The sequence below is a fragment of the Rhinopithecus bieti genome, unplaced genomic scaffold, assembly GCF_001698545.2.
Source record: "Rhinopithecus bieti isolate Rb0 unplaced genomic scaffold, ASM169854v2 scaffold_34968, whole genome shotgun sequence".
NCBI classification, from domain to species: Eukaryota; Metazoa; Chordata; class Mammalia; order Primates; family Cercopithecidae; genus Rhinopithecus; species Rhinopithecus bieti.
Genome location: NW_016814942.1, coordinates 1,005,603 through 1,026,348, shown reverse-complemented (window position 1 = coordinate 1,026,348; position 20,746 = coordinate 1,005,603). Strand labels below are relative to the sequence as shown.

Here is a 20,746-nt window from a genome sequence, read left to right as displayed (position 1 = left end):
TGAGCCACCGCGCCCGGCCCAATTTTTGTATTTTTAGTAGAAACGGGGTTTCGCCGTGTTGGCCAGATGGTCTCGATCTCTTGACCTTGTGATCCGCCTGCCTTGGCCTCCCAAAGTGCTGAGATTACAAGCGTAAGCCACCACACCTGGCCAGCATTTCATTCGTTTTTAAGGCTGAGTAATATTCCATTGGTGGAATGGTCCAGATGGATGGACCACGTTTTGTTTATCTTGTCTTCTGTTGATGGACATTTGGGTTGTTTCCACCTCTTGGCTCTTGTGAATAGCATTGCTGTGGCCATGCATGTACAGGTTTCTGCGTGGATGTGTTTATAGACGTACTGGGCCGCATAGTAACTCTGGGTTTAATGGTTTCAGCAGCTGCGAGACTGTTTTCCAGTGTGTAGCCGCTTTCCATACCAACCGCACCTGAACTGGTTTTGCACAGTTGGTTTTTCCTTAATGTCTGTTGAAAGACAAGAGTATGTGTCCCCACCGGGGTGGGAAAGTGGCAGCAGGGGTGACTCCCTATACTCAGGACTGGCTCAGGTAACACTCCTTTTCTTGTTTATGAAATGAAACTGATACTTATCAAAGCCCTTGAGATCCTGGGATGAAAAGCACTGACACAGTATTGCCAAGTGTCAAGATAAAGGGACAGTTTTCAAGCATCCGACCCTTTCCTGGGCCCATCTCTGCTTCCACCTCTCCTGCTCCCAGGACAGTGAAGGTAATTTCAGAAGTCCTTTGCATAATAGCTGGTGTTACAAGTCTTTTGGTCTGCCTGGTTGGAATATTTCCTCTTGACTGTAGCTTCTGCCCTGTATCCTCCAAACGGGAATTAAAGTGAAACTCTTAAGAGTTGGAAATACTGTTCAGTATTAAGGAACAAACTATTGATACTTGCAACAACATGGATGTGTCTCATAATAATTACTTTTTTGAATGTGTGATTCATCGTATAATTTAATTCATACAAAATTCTAGAAAGTGCCAGCTAGCCTGCAGCAATAGAAAGCAGACCAGTGGTGGCTGGACAGAAAGGGGAAAGGGGAGGGAAAGGGGAGGCAGGTGACAAAGGGCACAGGAAACTTGGGGGTGATGTATGTTTTTATTATTGTGATTGTAGTGACAGTTTTATGGGTGTTTAAGTACATTGACGTGTCAGTTTTTAAAATGGCACACTAAACATTTGCAGCTTATGGTATGTCAATTATACCTCAATGAAACTGGAAAGAAAAGTCAGGGAGATATCACTACCCATCCATTCCCGTGGCACACTTTTTTTTTTTTTTTGAGACAGTCTTGCTCTGTTGCCTAGGCTGGAGTGCAGTGGTGCAATCTCGCTCACAGCAACCTCCACCTCCCGGGCTGAAGTGATTCTCCTGCCTTATCCTCCCTAGTAACTGGGACTACAGGTGCATGCTACCACACCCGGCTAATTTTTTATATTTTTATAGGGCAGGGTTTCACCATGTTAGTCAGGATGGTCTTGATCTCCTGACCTTGTGATCTGCCCTCCTCTACCTCCTAAAGTGCTGAGATTACAGGCGTGAGCCACTGCGCCTGGCCTGGCACACTTTTTTTTTAAAAGGCTGAAAGTGCTACTTGGGTTTTGTGTTTTTGTTTTAAGGCAAAGTCTCACTCTGTCACCAGGTAGTGGCGTGATCATGGCTCACTGCAGCCTCGACCTCCTGGGCTCAAGTGATTCTCCCACCTCAGCCTCCCAGGTAGCTGGGACTACAGGTGTGTGCCACCATATCTGGCTGATTTTTCTATTTTTTGTAGAGATGGGGTTTTGCCATGTTACCCAGTCTGGTCTTGAACTCCTGGACTCAAGAGATCCTCTCACTCCAGGCCTCCCAAGTGTTGGGATTACAGCATGAGCCATTGTGCCTGGCGAAAGTGCTGCCCGGAACTCTCATGCCATACACCTACCTGTGACCTAGCATAGTTGAAGGTGTGCGTATGTAGGGCTTCGCCAAATGCTGACAGCAGCTCTATTCATGAGAACCCCAAACCGGAAGCAGCCCCAGTGGCCATCAGCAGGTGAATGGCTAAACAAAGCAGTGTGTACGTTCAGTGGGAAAAATGCGTGCCTATTGGTTTGACTTGCTTTTCTTAGCTCACCTGAAAGTATGAGGTCTGTGGATAGGTGCAGACTTTTTAGGCGTCAACACGCGTGTTTTTGTGCAGGTGCTCTGGGTGATCTTGTAGATGCTGTTTGGTACTGGTCCCACTTTTGTTCCTTCATCCTCAGGTCAGGTCTGCACTACCTGTTCCCTCTCCACTCGTGGTAGCCTGTGGGAGTCACAGCTGAACAGTCATCTCATACTGGGATTTTACTTTGAGTGCATGAGTTGTTTCCCCAGGAAAAATATGCTGTCTTTCTGGATGGTAAGGGACAACTAGCCAAAGCTCTTGGCCTACCTGTCGTCCAGCCCTCACTCTCCTCCTGCCAGACTCCTCCTGTGCATTCCTCCAGTGCAGCCCTCACTCTCCTCCTGCCAGACTCCTCCTGTGCATTGCCTCCACTTCTCTTGAGTGTGTAAACCTGGGCTCACTTTTCTTTTTCAAGTGGTAAAATACTTAGGATAGAAAGTTGCTACTGGCTGGGCGCTGTGGCTCACGCCTGTAATCCCAGCACTTTGGGAGGCCGAGACAGGCGGATCACGAGGTCAGGAGATCGAGACCATCCTGGCTAACACGGTAAAACCCTGTCTCTACTAAAAAAATACAAAAAATTAGCCGGGCGTGGTGGCGGGTGCCTGTAGTCCCAGCTACTCGGGAGGCTGAGGCAGGAGAATGGCGTGAACCCGGGAGGCGGAGCTTTCAGTGAGCTGAGATCTGGCCACTGCACTCCAGCCTGGGTGACAGAGCGAGACTCCGTCTCGGAAAAAAAAAAAATACCAAAATTAGCTGGGCCTGGTGGCAGGCACCTGTAGTCCCAGCTACTCGGGAGGCTGAGGCAGAAGAATGGCGTGAACCCGGGAGGCAGAGCTTGCAGTGAGCCGAGATTGCGCCACTGCGCTCCAGCCTGGGCAACAGAGTGAGACTGTCTCAACAAGAAAAAAAAAAAGTTGCTACTTTGTCTTCAAAGCCATTGTCCTGACTGCTGTCAGAGTTCCTGGAAGGATGGCTGTCCTGACTCATCCTTGTGGAGGTGAACACGCCATCTTCTCCTGAGCCCTGAGATTATGACCAAGGCAGGGTGAGTTCCATACAGTCTTGGGTTCCTAAAAGTGGTGAGTTTAAAATTTGCGCATGTGGCTGGGCACGATGGCCCATGCCTGTAATCCCAGTACTTTGGGAGGCCGAGGAAGGCAGATCATTTGAGCTCAGGAGTTTGAGACAAGCCTGAGCAAAATGGTGAAACCCTATCTGTACAAAAAAAATACAAAAATCAGCTGGGCCTGGTGACGCGTGCCTGTGGCCTCAGCTACTCAGGAGGCTAAGGTGGGAGGATTGCTTGAGCCTGGGAGGCAGAGGTTGCAGTGACCCACGATTGCATTACTGCACTCCAGCCTGGGCGACAGAGTGAGATCTTGTCTTAATAAAAAGAAGAAAATACAGGCTGGGCTTGGTGGCTCATGCCTGTAATCGCAACACTTTGAGAGGCCAAGGCGGGCAAATCATCTGAGGTCAGGAGTCGGAGGCCAGCCTGACCAACATGGAGAAATCCTGTCTCTACTAAAAATACAAAATTAGCTGGGTGTGGTGGCACATGCCTGTAGTCCCAGCTACTCAGGAGGCTGAATCAGGAGAATCGCTTGAACCCAGGAGGCAGAGGTTGCAGTGAGCCGAGATTGTGCCACTGCACTCCAGCCTGGGTTAACAAGAGCAAAACTCCATCTTTTTTTTAAAAAAAAAAGCTCATTTTGTTTTTTTGAATCCTCAGGTAGCCCAGGTGTGGTTTTAGGGTGCCAGAACATTGGAGATAAGATGCCATTACCTGGAGGAGTGCTGGCAAGTGTTTGGTCAGTACTTACCCCTTAGTAGACTTACCGGATGTGTTTTCAAATTGTTAGGAGAGTCCCAGTGATTATGTGAAAGTGACCTGAGCTGACACTTTACTGTTAGTGGTGAATACACGAAACAACTTCTATTTTTATCCCAATTAATTACCCAGATTCAGGATGACGGGGTGGGGGGTTATAACTAATACTATACCAGGTCTAACTAAAAAGAGTTCCCTCTCAGTCCAGCTACCACCACCACAAGAGCTCACCACCATCAGCTGCCACCACATTTCTCTCTTGGCATGATTGAGGTCTGATGACCTACCGGGGAACCCCCTTCTTTTCTATTTAGACGGAGTCTTGCAGTGTCACCCAGGCTGGAGTGCAGTGGCGCGATCTTGGTTCACTACAACCTCCGCCTCCCGGATTTAAGCGATTTTCCTGCCTCAGCCTGAGTAGCTGGGATTACAGGTGCACACCACCACGCCCAGCTAATTTTTGTATTTTTAGTAGAGACTGGGTTTGACCTTGCTGGCCAGGCTGGTCTGGAGCTCCTGACCTCAGGTGATCTCCCACCTTGGCCTTCCAAGGTGCTGAGATTATAGGCATGAGCCACCACACCTGGCCCCTTTGTTTTTAAGTATAGAACTTAGTGCTGTTTTAGTAAACTTACAGAATTGGGCAGCCACTACCGCAGTGCCTTGCTGTCTCTGATTTCTTTGATTTCTCTTTTGCTCCTTTCTGCTCCCTCCCCACCACCCCTTGTCAGACCCTGTGCTCATACCCAAGGTCACCCGTTAGGGAGGTGTGTCCACCCCCTTGGGCTGAGCCCTGCCCTGGGGAGGTCAGATACGTGGCCAAGCCCTGGCCCCGTGCTCCCGCCTTTGAGCCCATGTCTATTATGTTCTTTTGCACCCTCTGTGAGCTGCCGGGGCAACCTCTTCAGCCTGGCCCTGGCCTCCAGCCATCCCCTGCTGTTTTCTTCCTGGCCTTGCTGTGCTTGTGGGACTGAGGGCAGTGAGGCCAGCAGAGGAAGAGTGAAGCCTTTGACCCCCGCGGTTGCACTATTAGAAGACAGCACATGCCGCCTGGCCAGAGTGCCGTGAGGGCCCCAGGCGGAGGGGTGGGCTCCCCTGCTAAGGGAAAGCTTGCAGGAATGGTGCCTCTGGAGTTGTTCAGAAGCTGTACCTGTCAGGCAGAGGGGTGGGCACAGCACTTTGCCTAGAAGGAGGGAGGGTGAGTGTGGGGCCAGGGCAGGGGCTGGGCTGTGTCCTGGAGCCTTTAGGAGCTGCTGGGGTGCCTTGACCAAGGCTCGGAGGAGGGCTCTGAGATGGCAGTGGTGGGGGTTAGGGGAGGGGCCGTGGTGTTGGAGGTTGGGCGGTGTGGCCCAGGTTGGACCCTGAATGGATGGAGGGGCCATAGGGCAGCGGAGACGGAGGACACTGGGGTCAGGGCTGCGTGTGCACGTGTGTGTATGCATGAGTAAGTGTGTAAGTGTGTGTGCCTGTGGGAACTGCCAGGGTACCGGGTGCCCCCTCCCAGTCCTCACAAGGAGCCACAGACTAAAAAGCAGCACCAACTCCTGCCTGTGGTCTCATCAGGGTCCGTAATTCCCCAGGCTGAGCCGGGGCTCTCTCGCTGGGGGAGGCACTGCCCTGAGGGCCTTGCGAGAGGGAGAGGCCTCCCCAGAGCGGCTGCAGGGAAGCTAAAGGGCACATGCTGGGCAGCAGCTCACAACTGAGAGGCAGTTTGTGCTTGTCACGGTGGTGGGAGTGCTTTCATGGTGGTCGGGATAGTCTAGCTTGGCAGAGAAGGGCCGTGACACCCAGCTATGCTCTGTGGCATTCAGAACCGAGGGGCGTGGTGGGAAGGTTGGGTCCAGGCCCTGGCACCAGTGCTGTTCAGGGCTCCGCTGTCACGGAGGGTTCATGACCTTGAACTCTCCTTGCTGGAGCACGTTCCTTTGAGAGCAAAGTTCTGCTTTCTCTGATACATGGGGGGCTGCTGGGTCCTGGGGTACCACGGCTGGCAGCAGGTCTTCGTGCCTTTTTCTGTGTAGGTTGAATAGCTGCTTAAGAGCTGGGTAACCGGCCGGGCGCGGTGGCTCATGCTTGTAATTCCAGCACTTTGGGAGGCTGAGGCGGGTGGATCACGAGGTCAGGAGATCGAGACCATCCTGGCTAACACAGTGTAACCCCGTCTCTACCAAAAATACAAAAAATTAGCCAGGCGTGGTGGCGGGTGCCTGTAGTCCCAGCTACTCGGGAGGCTGAGGCAGGAGAATGGCATGAACCCGGGAGGCAGAGCTTGCAGTGAGCCGAGATCGCGCCACTGCACTCCAGCCTGGGCGACAGAGCGAGACTCCACCTCAAAAAACAACAAACAAAAAAAGAGCCGGGTAACCCAACTGGGCTTCTCAGGTCCCATGGGCCTTTGCCAGGGTGGTGTCTAGATGTGCAAGGGTGGCTCATAGACTCTGGAGAGCCCTTGCGACAGTGAGCATGGCACCTTCCTGAAGCATCAGCTCTTTGCAGAGCGAGTGCAGGCTCCTGGCAGCCCTGAGAGAGGGGACTGCAGATCCCAGTCAGAGGTGATTGGTCAGAGCCGCACTGCCTGCACCGTCCTCACCTCTTTTTCAGCACAGGGATCCATAGTGCATAGTTTGCAGCCCCACTGCATCCTCCATGTAGAAACATCTATGATGAATTCTCTAACATACAAGAGCTAGTGAGCCCCGTGCCTCTGTCTCCCTGATGTGACAGTTGTGAAGGTTTTCTTCTCCGTTTTCTTTTTTTTCTTCACTGGTGTGTGTTTTTAAAGCAAGTCTCTTGTGTCATTTCACCTTTGCGTCTGAGGTGGAGCCCTGTGAATTGGTGATACTCAGCCATTTTGACCTGCAGTATGTAGTATGCATTTCTAGAAGCAAAAAAGGGCACCTATTTTGCGTAGCTGCAGCGCCATTATCAGACAAGCAGCGTCAACAATGGCTTTTCACGATTGTCCGATATGTAGGAACAGTCAGCCTCTCTCCACAGTCGGATTCTTTCCTGGGATCCTGGAGGTCTGCTGTTGAGATGATGGCTGTCTCTGGGCCCTTCTTTCCGAGCAGCCTCTCCTGCTGCTTTTCATCCCGCGAAGCTGCAGTCTGGTCTGGGTTATTGTCCTGTGAGGTGTGTACCTTCTGGACTGAGCCCCTTATCGTCACACTTTGGCTTCTTGCTGCAGGTGTGGAGTGGATTTCATCTCAGTTTGTGGGCTCCTGGGAGAGTGGCTGATCCCTGGGCTGGGAAGGCGGGGGCGGCCTGAGGTGAGCTGGGGATGCCTTGCATTCTCGGCCTGTTGAAATGAACCTCACACGGACTCTAGCACATCTGGCTGGAACAAGGGTCTGCCGGTCCACACAGGTGCCATTGGTGAGGGGGAGGCGAGAGGCACTTCCTCTCTGGGAAGAACAAATGTGAGCCTAGGCAACGTATTGAAAAATTTAAAAACTTTTCAGGCGTCAGGCACACCTGTAGTCCCAGCTGCTCGGGACGCTGAGGCAAGAGGATCTCTTAAGTTCAGGAGTTTGAGGCTGCAATGAGCTATAATTCTACCACCGCACTCCAGCCTGGGTGGCAGAGCAAGACCCTGTCTCAAAAAAATAAAGGAATGGAGAGCCTGGGGACTGCTGTGTTGGGTGGTGGGACTATGTGAAAGATGGTCAACTCCTAGCAGTTTTACGTGGTTCAAACTAATAGATTAAAAGGAGGCTAAAGAGACATCACAAATCACATGCAGTCATTAACTGGGACTTGGATTTTAAAAAACCTATAAAAGATGTTATAAGGACATTGGGGTGATGTGCGAATGTGTATTAGCCAACAGTGTGGCAGGCTGGGTGCGCTCATGAGCCAGCTATTTTGTGGGGATGTGGAGAAAGCCCTCCCCCTTGGGCCCACCACTCTGAAATAGGTCAGGGAAAGATAAGTGTGTGAGAGCAAGAGGGGGAGCCGGAGTGCGGGGGGATGTGATGGAGGGTGTCCAGCGGGAGGGGTGTGGGGGTCCGATTTCTGTAGCTTTGGAATTTTTCAAAATAAGTTAGAGGAAATATCAGGGCAGAATCCTTCCAGTTTGGGGGCCAGACCTCCTGGCAACCCTCTGCCTTGAGAGGGCTCAGAGACCCTGCAGCTTGGCAGTCATCACTCTGAGGGTGTGGTGACTTCCTATTCCCTCCCCTTTTTTTCTTTTACAATTTTTTTAATTAAAAAAATTTGGGGGGGCTGGGCACAGTGGCTTACGTGAACCTGTAATCTCAGCACTTTGGGAGGCCAGGACGGGAGGATTACCTGAGGTTGGGAGTTCGAGACCAGCCAGACCAACATGGAGGAACGCTGTCTCTACTAAAAATAGGTGTGGTGGTACATACCTGTAATCACAGCTACTTGGGAGGCTGAAGCAGAAGAATTGCTTGAACCCGGGAGACGGAGGTTGTGATGAGCCAACATCACGCCGTTGCACTCCAGCCTAGGCAACGAGAGCAAAACTGTCTTTTTTTTTTGAATAGCGATGAGGCCTCACTGTGTTTCCCAGGCTGTTCTCGAACCCTGGGCTCAAGATCCTCCTGCTTTGGCTTCCCAGAGTGCTGGGATTACAGGTATGAGCCACTGTGCCTGGCCTCCTGCCCTCTCTTTTATTTAAGCCTTGGAATTAGACAATCAGGGATGAGCCGCTTTGCCTTGTGAGCTTGGCCTTTAGCCAACAGTGTTGAGGGCCTCCTGGAGTGCAGGCTCCACCCAGGTGCTGGGCTCACGGCAGGGAGCAGGACAGACAGTGCCCCATGGGACCCCGAGGTGGGGTCAAAGGATGCCTGCCTGAGAGGCACCCTGTGGACCTCACCCTGAGGCTGAGGGAACAGCAGGTGCAAGGCCTGGGCGCTGGCAAATGCAGGCAGTGGTGCAAGGGTTGGAGTACATGTCTGTGGCCTGAGAGTTTATGATGGCACATTTGGGGGGGATTTTTGAGTTTTTGAATTTCTGTCGTTTTCATCTGCAGGAATGAAGTGACTTTTTCTTTTTTTTTTTGAGACAAAGTCTTGCTCTGTCACTTAGGCTGGAGTGCAGTGGTGTGATCTCGGCTCACTGCAACCTCCGCCTCCTCGGTTTAAGCAATTCTCCTGCGCTCGAGTTACAGGTGCGCATCACCATGCCCGGCTAATTTTTTGTATTTTTAGTAGAGACGGGGTTTTGCCATGTTGGCCAGGCTTTTTGTTGTTGTTAAGAGAGACAGGGTCTTGGTCTGTTGCTCAGGCTGAAGTGCAGTGGTACCATCATAGCTCACAGCAGCCTTGACCTCCTGGGGTCAAGCACTCCTCTGGCCTAAACCTCCTGAGCAGCTGGGACTGCAGGTGCACACCACCACACCTGACTCATTTGTGTAATTTTTGTGGAGACAGGATCTTGGCTGTATTGCCCAGGCTGGTCTCAAGAACTGCTGGGCTCAAGCGATCCTCCCAAAGTGTTGTGATGACAGGTGTGAGCCACCATTCCTAGCCTTGAAGTGACCTACTGTTGTGCTGCCCTGATACACGGTCTGAGTTCTGGAGTGTGGCGGGAGCAACTGTCTCTGGGCAGAGAGCCCCTGTACAGCTCTTAGATGGACCTCCAGGGTGTGGTTTTAGTCGTAGCTAGGTTCACATCCAGAACTAAAAGAGTTAGGGACCAGCTCTGGGGCCTCGTGTATGGCTAGGAACTGGGAATTCTAGGATATGTCTTTAAATACTGTTTCCAGAGCAGAGGTGATGGGAGGAGCTGCCTTTTTTTTTTTTTTTTTTTTTTTTTTTGAGATGGAATTTAGCTCTTGTTGCCCAAGGTGGAGTGCAATGGCACAATCTCAGCTCACTGCAACCTCCGCCTCCCGGGTTCAAGAGATTCTCCTGTCCCAGCTTTCCGAGTAGCTGGGATTACAGGCAAGTGCCACCATGTCCGGCTAATTTTTTGTAGTTTTAGTAGAAACGGGATTTCACCATGTTGGCCAGACTGGTCTCGAACTCCTGACCTCAGATGGTCCGCCCTGCCGAGGAGCTGCTTCTTGGGCTTCCCAGCCCAGTGGTGAATGCCTGGGGTGAGTACAGGGAGGCCCTGCCCCTCCACAGCCTCCCTGGTGAGTGGATAGGTTGACAGCCTCAAAGGACTTTACGTAGTGGAGTGGCAGCTCTCTGCCAGCTGAAGATGACGACCCTTTTCTCCACCCATCATGTCCCGTGGCGTGGGCCGTGGGACTTCTCTTTGCCAGGCGGCACTGTCCCCTACTCCTATTCTAGCTCATTTCATGATAGTTTCTAGGGTCAAATGTATTTTTGAAATTAATGTTTAATCTTGAAACTTTTCAGAGAGTGGAGGGAGAAATTAACCCAGAAGTCAGCTGGTGGTGTGACCAGATCACTGCAGGGCAGCAGTGGGCCCAGTGTGCATCTGCACACGTGTGCAGGTAGAACGTGCCCACGTGCCCCAGCCAGGCGGGCCGGAGGGGTCTCTGTGGGGTGCTGCTCCCCATGAGCACCTGTCCCTAGGCTCGCACAGGTGCTGCGTCACATGGCAAGGGCATTAGGCTGAGGGGCTGCTTGGGGTGCTGGGACTGGCAGTGGGGAGATTTGGTGCCGTCCCTCGGGGAGCTCCTATCACTCCTCACTGGCCCTTAATTTTGTGCCACCCTGTGTCCCGCCACGACACAGTGCTCCTGCTGCCTGACCCCGTGGTGGGGCTAGGTGGCCTATGGGGGCCATGCCAGGGACTGTTGACCATGTCATTTGAGGTGCTGGTTCTTGAGGAGCCCCAGTGGCTATGTGGTCTCCTTGCAGGTGTCCTGTGCAGTTTGTGGCCTGATGACTTAGAGCCATGTGCTGTCTGCCTTTGCTGAACATGGAAGAGGTGCCTTTAGTGAGGGTGTGGCCTGGGTTGCCAAGGGTATCTCAATAGTTGCTACTTCATCCTCAGGGCTGCCTGAAGCGATGGGGAGGGCGAGGTGGTGGTGGATGTGGCCGGTGACGTTTCCACATCCGCATGGGTGGCAACCTTGTAGTGTTTGATAAGCATTACACCGTGGTGGGTCTGGCATCATGGAGCTGTCTTCAGAGCACACTGCTGTCAGTCTGTAAAAGTCACCCTGCTCCTTGTGGTCCTCAGTCACAGGAAAGAAACGTCTTCCTAGGCATCCTGGTTGTGGACATGGATGTGGCTTTGTGGCTAGGTGGGGGTTAGACCAGTTGTGGGGGGGACCAGGGGGTGCAGGAGGCCACCAGTGGCCCTTTTTTGACCAGGTAGGTTTGCTAGAGAAGAGTGAAATTCAGTCAGAACAAGGGAAACTGTCTCAAAGCAGAGATGAGGCCAGGGTGTCACACCAGAGCCATCGAGGCTGGTCCTTCTGCACTGAGTCCCAGAAGCTGCAGCCTCGCTCGGGTGACACTACATTCTGCTGCAGGTTGGGCCCGAAGGCATCCTGCAGAATGGGGCTGTGGACGACAGTGTAGCCAAGACGAGCCAGTTGTTGGCCGAGTTGAACTTCGAGGAAGATGAAGAAGACACCTATTACACGAAGGATCTCCCCATACACGCCTGCAGGTGAGCTGGGCTCAGCCGGGCCTGGGCATGTGCTGGACAGGTGGGTGCCTCTGGCATGTGCCTGGGACACTCACTTCCCAGGTACAGGGTGGTGCCTTTGTGCTGTGACTCTGGGTGGCCGTGTCCTCGGGAGTAAGGAAGTTGCTTAGGCCATGTTCACAGCCGAGGCCTGTTATCAGTCAGGAGGTGGGCTCAGCAACCTCCGACGCCCTGAATTCACCAGGTGGTGGGAAAAGTTTTCCTTCCTTTGGCCTCCTCAGGCCCTGGGGGCATTGCCTGGTACCTGCGCACTCACTCACTAGAAATAATTTGTCATGGCATTGGGTGAGCATCTGGGGTGGGAGGGTGAGTGGAGCAGCTGAGATGCCCTCGCAAAGCGGTTGCTGCAGGGTTCTGGGGCATCCCTGCCTCCCCGTGCCTTGGCTGTGCCTGGAGAATTGGATGTGAAGACAGTAGTTAGTGGACAGACCTGCATGTTGACAAATTTAGAATTCTCATCTCGAGCAGGATTGTCCCTTGATGAGGCTTATTTCTGTATTTTTGTGACACACAAGTGAGGAAATGTAGATTAGAAGAGGAGAGAAGGTTTTGGCCGGGCGCGGTGGCTCACACCTGTAATCCCAGCACTTTGGGAGGCTGAGGCTGGTGGATCACGAGGTCAGGAGATGGAGACCATCCTGGCTAACATGGTGAAACCCCATCTGTGCTAAAAGTACAAAAAATTAGCTGGGCGTGGTGGCGGGTGCCTGTAATCCCGGCTGCTCAGGAGGCTGAGGCAGGAGAATGGGGTAAACCCGGGAGGCAGAGGTTGCAATGAGCCAAAATCACACCACTACACTCCAGCCTGGGCGACAGTCAGGGCAGGTTTGGGCCTGGGCCCTGTCTCTCTCTGTGGGCGCCCGCCTGGGGCCCTCCCTGCAGCTCCTGGCCCACGTGCTGCCCAGCGCTCTGGGACTGAGGCTGCTCTTCCCTAGGCTTGGTGGGCAGGCGCTCTTTCCTGCATCTCAGCTCTTCACTCATTCTCATTTACAGATGTTTTCGTGTATGTAATCGTGTTCTCTTAACACACAGAGATGCCCATAAGTCCTGGTGTGGTTCTGGGGAGCTAGCAGTTTGGGGTTTGGTATGTGGATTTTCAGAAAACCACAGCCAGCGGTCGGGTGAGGCTCTCCCGAGGCTCCTCGCTTGGGCTTGCTTTGGGGCCTGAGCTTCAGGGCGCTGCCACTGCAGGGTCTGTGCCCAGCTTCCCGGGAGCACAGTGCCCTCTGCTGGAGCCCGGAGCTCACCATGACCACTGTGACTGAGGCTGGGTTCCTGAATTTCAGGCCAGAGAGCGGGGACTAGAATGTCCCTGGAGGAGTGAGGCCTCCCTCCAGCAGGACTCTCCTTGGAGGTGGCTTTGTTCCTCATCCCCTCGGAGCTTCTGCCACATACTCAACCCCTTCCCTGCATTCTTGGGTTTGGGAAGTCCTGGTTAACTGGTTTGATTTGGTTACTGGGATTGTTGGGGTTGAGTATGTGTTTAATGAAGAACTTAAAAATGTTGTCAGAGGAAAGAATTTTACATCTTGCCAAATGAAAACCAGAGAGCAAGCTTCCAGCTGTAACTGTCGCTGTTTTGATTTTTTAGTTACTGTGGAATACACGATCCTGCCTGCGTGGTTTACTGTAATACCAGCAAGAAGTGGTTCTGCAACGGACGTGGAAATACTTCTGGCAGGTAGATAATCAAACCATGCATGTGTCTTTAATCAGTGCTGTGCTCAGATTTGTGTGTAAATTATGGAAATGTTGAAGCGAAGTGCAATATAAAATCACGCTAACAAACCTGGTTTTTTTCCTCCTCTGTGACTGGTTTAACTTGAAACAGATGGTGGTGTGTGAATGCCTTAATGTATTTACCCTTGATTTATTCTCTGTGGCTCTTTTTATTATGCAAGTAGGGTTGGCTTAATTCTCCTTCCCAGTTTTATTTCGATTTTCTGCAAGATGAGCTCTTGGCACACCCGCTGATCTTCATTAACAGAAGGATGTTCCCAAGGCAGTAACGGGCATCCAGGGGCGCTGGTTCCTGAGTAGGCTCGCTCTGGCCTGAGCTCATTGGAGCTGTCCGGAGGCTAATTCAGGCCAGATCCTGAATCATCGGCTTCAATTAAGTTCACTTGACCATCGGCGCTGGGCTTGCCTTCCTGATGTTGATCAGCTGCAGCTGGACTGGGTCGCTTGTTTTGTGTTTGGGACAGGACCAGTGTTCTCCTGGTGCCCAGATTCCAGGGGGCAGTTCGGTGGTCTTGCCTGAGTGGTGGGACTCTCGTCCTGGTGGGTCCCATGCCAGCGGCTCCCCTTCCCTCCACGCTGCTGTGTGCAGGTCACTCCACTGCCGGAGAGGATGGAGCAGAGCCTGGGAGGCGGAGCTCCGAGGTGCCAGCAAGGAAGTGGGGTCTTTTTCTGAGGTTCACATTCTGGAGAAAGAAAATGACCAAAGCCCAGAGGCAGGCTTACTTGTGCTGACACCAACCCCTCCTGTGCCTTTGGCAGCTGTGGGTCTCGGAGGGTTACAGATGGAGCAGTCAGATCTCGTGGCATCTTTGAGTTAGTAACTTGAAATATGGTGTTATGAGCAAGGCGAGAAAGGGGCTGCTGTTTTTAAAAGATTTTTAAAGAAAAGTATCTTCTGGATAATCAGAAGACATTCTTGTCCCATTTTCAGAATCTTCTGGGTAATTTAAGTGTTGCTATGTTTGCATTTAGTTCCTCTTTTGCAGGAAAAGCAACTAAATAAAACTTCTCTTAGCTGGCAACCCCAGCTTCCGGTCAGCATAGCCAAGAACAGGGAAGTGAGCAAAAGGGCCTCTGAGAAACAGCAGGCCCGAGCCAAGCACCACTGAGCGTTCTGTGCGAGGCCCAGGGGAAGGTGAGGAAGCAGCCGCCGGCCCTCAGGGAGCTTGGCTGTGACAGGGTGAGGATTCGTGGGAAGACACGGAGACGGCTGATTCTGCCCACGTGGCCGGCAGGGTGCCAGAGTGGAGTCGGGCTTTGGGGATGCCCAGAGCGGCCATGGCTGGTTAGAGAATCCTGGGCCTTCTGGCAGGGAGAAAGGTTAGAAGGTTAGCTGAACTGAAGCTTTTGGCAGGAATGGTTTTCCAGAGGGGAAGAGAGAGGGCGCAGTGAGGGAGGCTGGGAGGCCCTGCAGGCGTGTTCAGAGCTGCTGGAGACACTGGAAGAGCCCAAAGGCAGAGCAGCTGGGCATCCTTATTAGATACGGCAGATAGGTGCTGGAGGGTGACTGGCTTGGCGCAGGGCAGGGTTCAGCCCAGATCGCGGTTTAGGCGAGCAGTGTCCTGGCTACGTCGCAGCAAGGAAGGAGCCGAGCCAGCCAGGGCTTCAGACACGGTCCTGGGCTTCTGCAGAACAGCCCCCGTCTCTGCTCAGCCCTTTTACTGCTTTTTACAGGGTTTCCAGTTGCCTGCTTATCAGATTTCCCGGCCTGCAGCAAAGCAGGAGGGACTGTTGCTCCTGGAAGTAGGCACAGGGCCTCTGAGGAGTGATTTCAGAAGAAGCCACGAAAAATGGCGGCAGCGGGGGTGACCTTGGAGAGAAGGGGCCAGGGCCTTGTGGGAAATGTCTCTGACCCCACAGCAGCCCTGGGCCAACAATGGGTTAAATTAGGCCTGATAAGTTGGATTTAAGAAAGCAGGATCTTTAAAAAAGGCAGGAACTATGTGAACCGTGTTAAGGAAGTTTTCCTTAAAAGTGGTTCAAGTTGGGATTGATTTTTGTGCTCAGTGGGGAGCTAGTTTGGGGGAGGGCTGGTCCCCGGAGATGCCAGATGGATGAGGTGTGACTGCCTCTGCTAATGGACCGTGAACGGTACCGGAACTTTTAACAGGGGCCCGAAAATTGGAAGTGGTGAAAAGCCAAACTCTGGGTGTTAACCGTTTATCATTTCCTGGTTTCAGCCATATTGTAAATCACCTTGTGAGGGCAAAATGCAAAGAGGTGACCCTGCACAAGGACGGGCCCCTGGGGGAGACAGTCCTGGAGTGCTACAATTGCGGCTGTCGCAATGTCTTCCTCCTCGGCTTCATCCCAGCCAAAGCTGACTCAGTGGTGGTGCTGCTGTGCAGGTGAGCGGTCCTCAGATGTCTCCCGGGGGTGACCTTTAGCTCCAGCCGTCTCCTCACAAGCCTTGGCCCAGCTCAGCCCAGCCCAGCCGTGGCTCTGATTCCAGGGAATTGTGCTCCAAAGATGATTTTTGCTGAAGGGTGAGGCATGAGAGCGTTTAAGGGCTGAGGCTTGTTAAGGAGTCGGCAGTGCCGTGTAACCCTTTTGCTGCGTTCTGGCTAAATCATGAAAACAATTCTGTAAAAACAAAGTCTGTTCTGAGTTTTAAGAGTTCAGAGCTCAAGTGCATGGGGAGATGCGATTTATTACTAACAGTTTAAAGGTAATGTGATCACGTAATAAAACTCAGGGCACGCCCCTTTGGGTGAAAGGTCAGCATGGGAGGGGGCCCTCCCTGCTCCAGGACTTCAGGGAGGGGAGCTGGTCCTCACGGCCCCCTCCTGCTCCGCAGGCAGCCCTGTGCCAGCCAGAGCAGCCTCAAGGACATCAACTGGGACAGCTCGCAGTGGCAGCCACTGATCCAGGACCGCTGCTTCCTGTCCTGGCTGGTCAAGATCCCCTCCGAGCAGGAGCAGCTGCGGGCGCGCCAGATCACGGCACAGCAGATCAACAAGCTGGAGGAGCTATGGAAGGTGGGGCTGCCCAGCAGGCTGACCCGTGCCTTCGTGTGGTTTCTGGTTGCGGGGAGGGGAGTATCTTCAGAGATGGCTTGACCCAGTGAGACCGCTGGAGATTCTCTGGAAGGAACTCAGGCCTCTGCCACCTCTATGTGGAGTGACCCCAGGGCAGGGCACCTTGGTCACCTTTCATCCAGGCAGCCTTACCTGACCAAGAAGAGCCTGGCCTTGGGGAAAGGAAAGCTCTGGCTGCTGGAATTTTTCTTGTCTGATGGGTGGTGGTAGGAGAAGGATGGGGCTGGTTGTAGGCAGACTTGTCTGGCAGAGCCTGGACCTGCACAGACAGGTATGCTGCGAGAGTGTCCTGGGGAAAGAGGTTGGGGTCGAGGTTGGCACAGTCAGCTGAGCAGAGGGGAGAGGAGAGGGTGCTGGGTCAAGTAGTGGGTGCCTGGCCCTCCCTCAGCAGACAGCCCTCACTTTTCCCCACGGAATCCTTTCTCTGGTTCCGGCTGTTTAGGATTTTGTGATAAAGTCATTCTAGTAACTAGACTAGAAGCTTTCATTTGCCTCCCATTCGATCAGAAATCTCACATAGGAACTGAAGTACAAGTTAAAATGTTTTTTAAGCCGGGCGCGGTGGCTCATGCCTGTAATCCCAGCACTTTGGGAGGCTGAGGCGGGCAGATCACGAGGTCAGGAGATCGAGACCATCCTGGCTAACACGGTGAAACCCCGTCTCTACTAAAAACACAAAAAATTGCTGGGCGCGGTGGCTCACGCCTGTAATCCCAGCACTTTAGGAGGCCGAGGCGGGCGGATCACAAGGTCAGGAGATCGAGACCACGGTGAAACCCCATCTCTACTAAAAATCCAAAAAAAAAGCCAGGCGCCGTGGCGGGCGCCTGCAGTCCCAGCTGCTTGGGAGGCTGAGGGAGGAGAATGGTGGCGAACCTGGGAGGCGCGAGCTTCGCGAGTTTTAGCCGAGATACGCCACTGCCACTCCAGCCTGGTGGACAGAAGCGAGACTCCGTTCTCCAAAAAAAAAAAAAAAAAAAAAACCGGGCGGGCCGTCCGCGCATCGGTGGGTGCGTGCCTGTCAGTCCCAGGTACTCGGAGGCCTGAGCGCAGGAGAATGGCGTCGAACCCGGGAGGCCCCGGAGCTTGCAGGTGAGCCGAGATCGCCGCACTGCCCACTCCAGCTGGGCGCACAAAGCGGAAAAACGAGCACTCCATCCCAAAAAAAAAAAATATATATATATATATATATATATTTTTTTAAGTATTGTTTAGCCTAGTACCTTTCCACTTGGATTTTCAGGTTGCCAGATGATTTTCATGATTCCCGTTTATATCTGAACAGCTCAGATAATGTCCTGTCCCCACCAGCGTGGCACTCACTGAGGGAGCTGGCCCCCAGGGGAAGAGCTGCGGGCCCATGTTCATTCTGGCTTAGGGTTAGCAGACATGGGAGACGGGCCTCCCGGGCTGTGGACACAGCGAGAGAAACCGGTGGTCTTTGTGGCAGCCTACGAGGAGGGTTAGCTGCTCTCGTTCACAAGCCGGGCGTGCTCGGAGGAAGCAGCCAGCTCTGAAGGTGCCCTCTGCTGTGGACAGTGTGTCAGGCTGGCGTCTGGGGCTTTGTAGGCAGGTTCACCCAAGTACCGGAACCCTGCTGGGGTGAGGAGCAGCAGCTGAGGCCCAAGCACGGGCTAGGCCGGTGTGCAGCTCCCAGTGTGGCATGGAGTTCCTGTTCCCAGGGTTTTCCTTGCAGATGCGCCAGAACCCCTCCATGCCACCCACCGTGGCCCATTCTGAGAACCGGCATGTGTGCTTCATCCCTCTGGTGCCTCTGCACCCTCGTTCGTTTGCATGTAGGGAAAAACAGGACGAGTGTTGTTGTCTTCTAGGAAAACCCTTCTGCCACGCTGGAGGACCTGGAGAAGCCGGGGGTGGACGAGGAACCGCAGCACGTCCTCCTGCGGTATGAGGACGCCTACCAGTACCAGAACATATTCGGGCCCCTGGTCAAGCTGGAGGCTGACTACGACAAGAAGCTGAAGGAGTCTCAGGTGATGTGTGCAGGAGGGCTTGGCCTGGGCTGGGCTCTTACTCTCACAGCTCTCTCCTCAGGCTTCCAAAGGGAGGTTTTCTCTCTAGGCTGTGGGAGCTGACGTGGGCTGCAGCTGCAACGCCTCAGAGTTGGAGCTTGCGGATCCGGGCCTGGCAGCCTGGTGGTCTGGGCCCCCGCCCTCAGAGCTGACATCAGCTTCAGTGTTTTCTATTTAAATCCAACACATCTTTCCCAGTGGGGTCCACAGCTTTGCCCACAGCTGCAGGAGTTAGACTCGGGTGTGATCCCTGTGAAGACCACATTTAGGCAACGGGAGCCCCGGAGTTCTGACCTCCCCTCCCTCCCTCCCCTCCTCTCTCTCTCCCTTCCTCCCCTCCTCTCTCTCTCCCTCCCTCCCGCAGCAGCTGCTCCCTGGCCACGGAGGCCTCTGGTGTGTGGTGAAGCCTCCAGACGGGATCGACCCGTGTGTGTTCTGGGGACTCCTAATGGCTTCTCTTTCAGATATGCCCTTGGTGGTATTTGGGGCTGTCAGGTGCCACTCACGGCGCCTGCTGTCACGGCAGAGGCTTGCTGTAGGGCCCGCCTCATGGGGCCTAGGGCATGTGGAGGCTAGGCCCGGGCATGTGCTGGAGGCTAACCGGGGCTCTTGTTTTTCATGTGCTCAGACTCAAGATAACATCACGGTCAGGTGGGACCTGGGCCTTAACAAGAAGAGAATCGCCTACTTCACTTTGCCCAAGACTGACTCTGGTAATGAGGATTTAGTCATAATTTGGTTAAGAGGTGATTTTAAGTTTTAAAATATTTGTGACCATAAGTAGCATAAAATTCCTAGTTCCACCCTTGTAAAGTGCCCCTTAATTTGAACTCTTCCTGGTGGAAGTGACGGCACAGGTTAAAATGGTCACCTCTCTCACTTTCTTACCGCAAGACATGCGGCTCATGCAGGGGGATGAGATATGCCTGCGGTACAAAGGGGACCTTGCGCCCCTGTGGAAAGGGATCGGCCACGTCATCAAGGTCCCTGATAGTATCCTTCATGTGAAGAGGGTGGGGCTGGCTGCTGGGAGAGGAAAGTGGGGGCATCAGATGGAGGCCACCGTGGATTTGATGCTCGTCGCTGGGCCAGCATCTCATGCTCTGTGGTAGTTGCTGGCTGGCACCAGCCTCCACTGCTCTTGGGAGAATTGCAGGGCCTTCATCTTCTGGGACAGCTGGTTGTATGGTTGCTTCCCCTCTGCCCGAATGGTGGTGATATTGGTGATGCTGCTTGTGTGATGCGTCCCTGGGCTGACTCTGGAGGTTAATGTGGCTGCGGGGGCACCTTACCTGGACGCTGACTCTGCACACTCAGGTTCCAGAAGCCAGTGGTCACATGCAGACCCTGTGAGCACTCACTTGCTCCCAGGCCACTTTTGGGAATGTACAGTAACCTCATGGTGACGCAGCCTGCCGGCCACGGTGGAGCAGCTATAAGGCACAGGTGCAATCAGAGGCCTGGGGCGGGGAGGGGTCCTCGGAGAAGACACCACGGGTCCGACTCGGGCCTCTTGTGACTGGCCAATGCTGCTGGGGCCTGACCATTCAGCGGTGGCCTCCACAGGGGTAGAGAGAGTCATGTCCCACACCCACCCTGTGCCTGACAAGCTCATCCTGAACACGTGAGACTGGTTTTGGGGCTCGGGGTTGAGGGAAGGGTGTTGCCTACCGGCCACAGCCTCCTGGAGGGCAGGTTGCTTGTGTATGCAGAGCCCTGTGCTTGGCTGTACTGGGAGGAGTGTTGTTTTCATGGAACCGTGAGAAGAGCTGCTGTGGCCAAAGCTGTGTTCCATGAACTCTGCCTGCCCCTGCTGGCCACATGTGCAGGAACTCCTGGTGAGGTTTTGGGGCCCAGGATGTGGCTGCTCCCTACTGGTGAGCCCTGGTGGCTTCGCTGCCGCCCTCTGCATCTCTGAAAGGGGTCTAGATGGGTGGCCGGGAGATGGCCCCGGGGGTGGCAAGGAGGAACTCCAGGCTGGCTGGGGGTGGGACACTGGCTCATGGTGAGGTAGTTTCTGTCCTCAAGGACGCTGTCCCTCTGGTTTCTGGTCTGCTGTTGGCTGCATGTTTTTAGCATTTGGTGCAGAACCAATGGTGTCTTAACTAAATTTTAAAATGCCATTTAAAGAGTATGTACCAAGGGCGACCCAGAAAGGTCAGCCTGGCTTTTGACAAGGATGCAAACTTAACTCAGCACACAGATTATGGCGATGAGATCGCCATTGAGCTGCGGAGCAGCGTGGGTGCACCCGTGGAGGTGACTCACAACTTCCAGGTGGATTTTGTGTGGAAGTCGACCTCTTTTGACAGGTATGTCCCCTCCTGTCGCTGCCCCCC

At 53.6% G+C, this 20,746-nt stretch overlaps 1 protein-coding gene across 1 annotated transcript in view; it reads left to right on the top strand.

Moving 5' to 3' along the window:
* UPF1 (UPF1 RNA helicase and ATPase) overlaps positions 1 to 20,746 on the top strand; it is a 38,381-nt gene that overhangs the window by 3,765 nt on the left and 13,870 nt on the right. Inside the window, exons 2-9 of the mRNA XM_017852673.1 lie at positions 11,418 to 11,557; positions 13,188 to 13,277; positions 15,517 to 15,684; positions 16,134 to 16,314; positions 18,207 to 18,368; positions 19,036 to 19,153; positions 19,302 to 19,400; positions 20,611 to 20,719. Coding sequence (XP_017708162.1) covers positions 19,304 to 19,400; positions 20,611 to 20,719 — 206 coding nt within the window. The 5' untranslated portion in view covers positions 11,418 to 11,557; positions 13,188 to 13,277; positions 15,517 to 15,684; ... (2 more) ...; positions 19,036 to 19,153; positions 19,302 to 19,303. The remainder of the gene's footprint in view (positions 1 to 11,417; positions 11,558 to 13,187; positions 13,278 to 15,516; positions 15,685 to 16,133; positions 16,315 to 18,206; positions 18,369 to 19,035; positions 19,154 to 19,301; positions 19,401 to 20,610; positions 20,720 to 20,746) is intronic.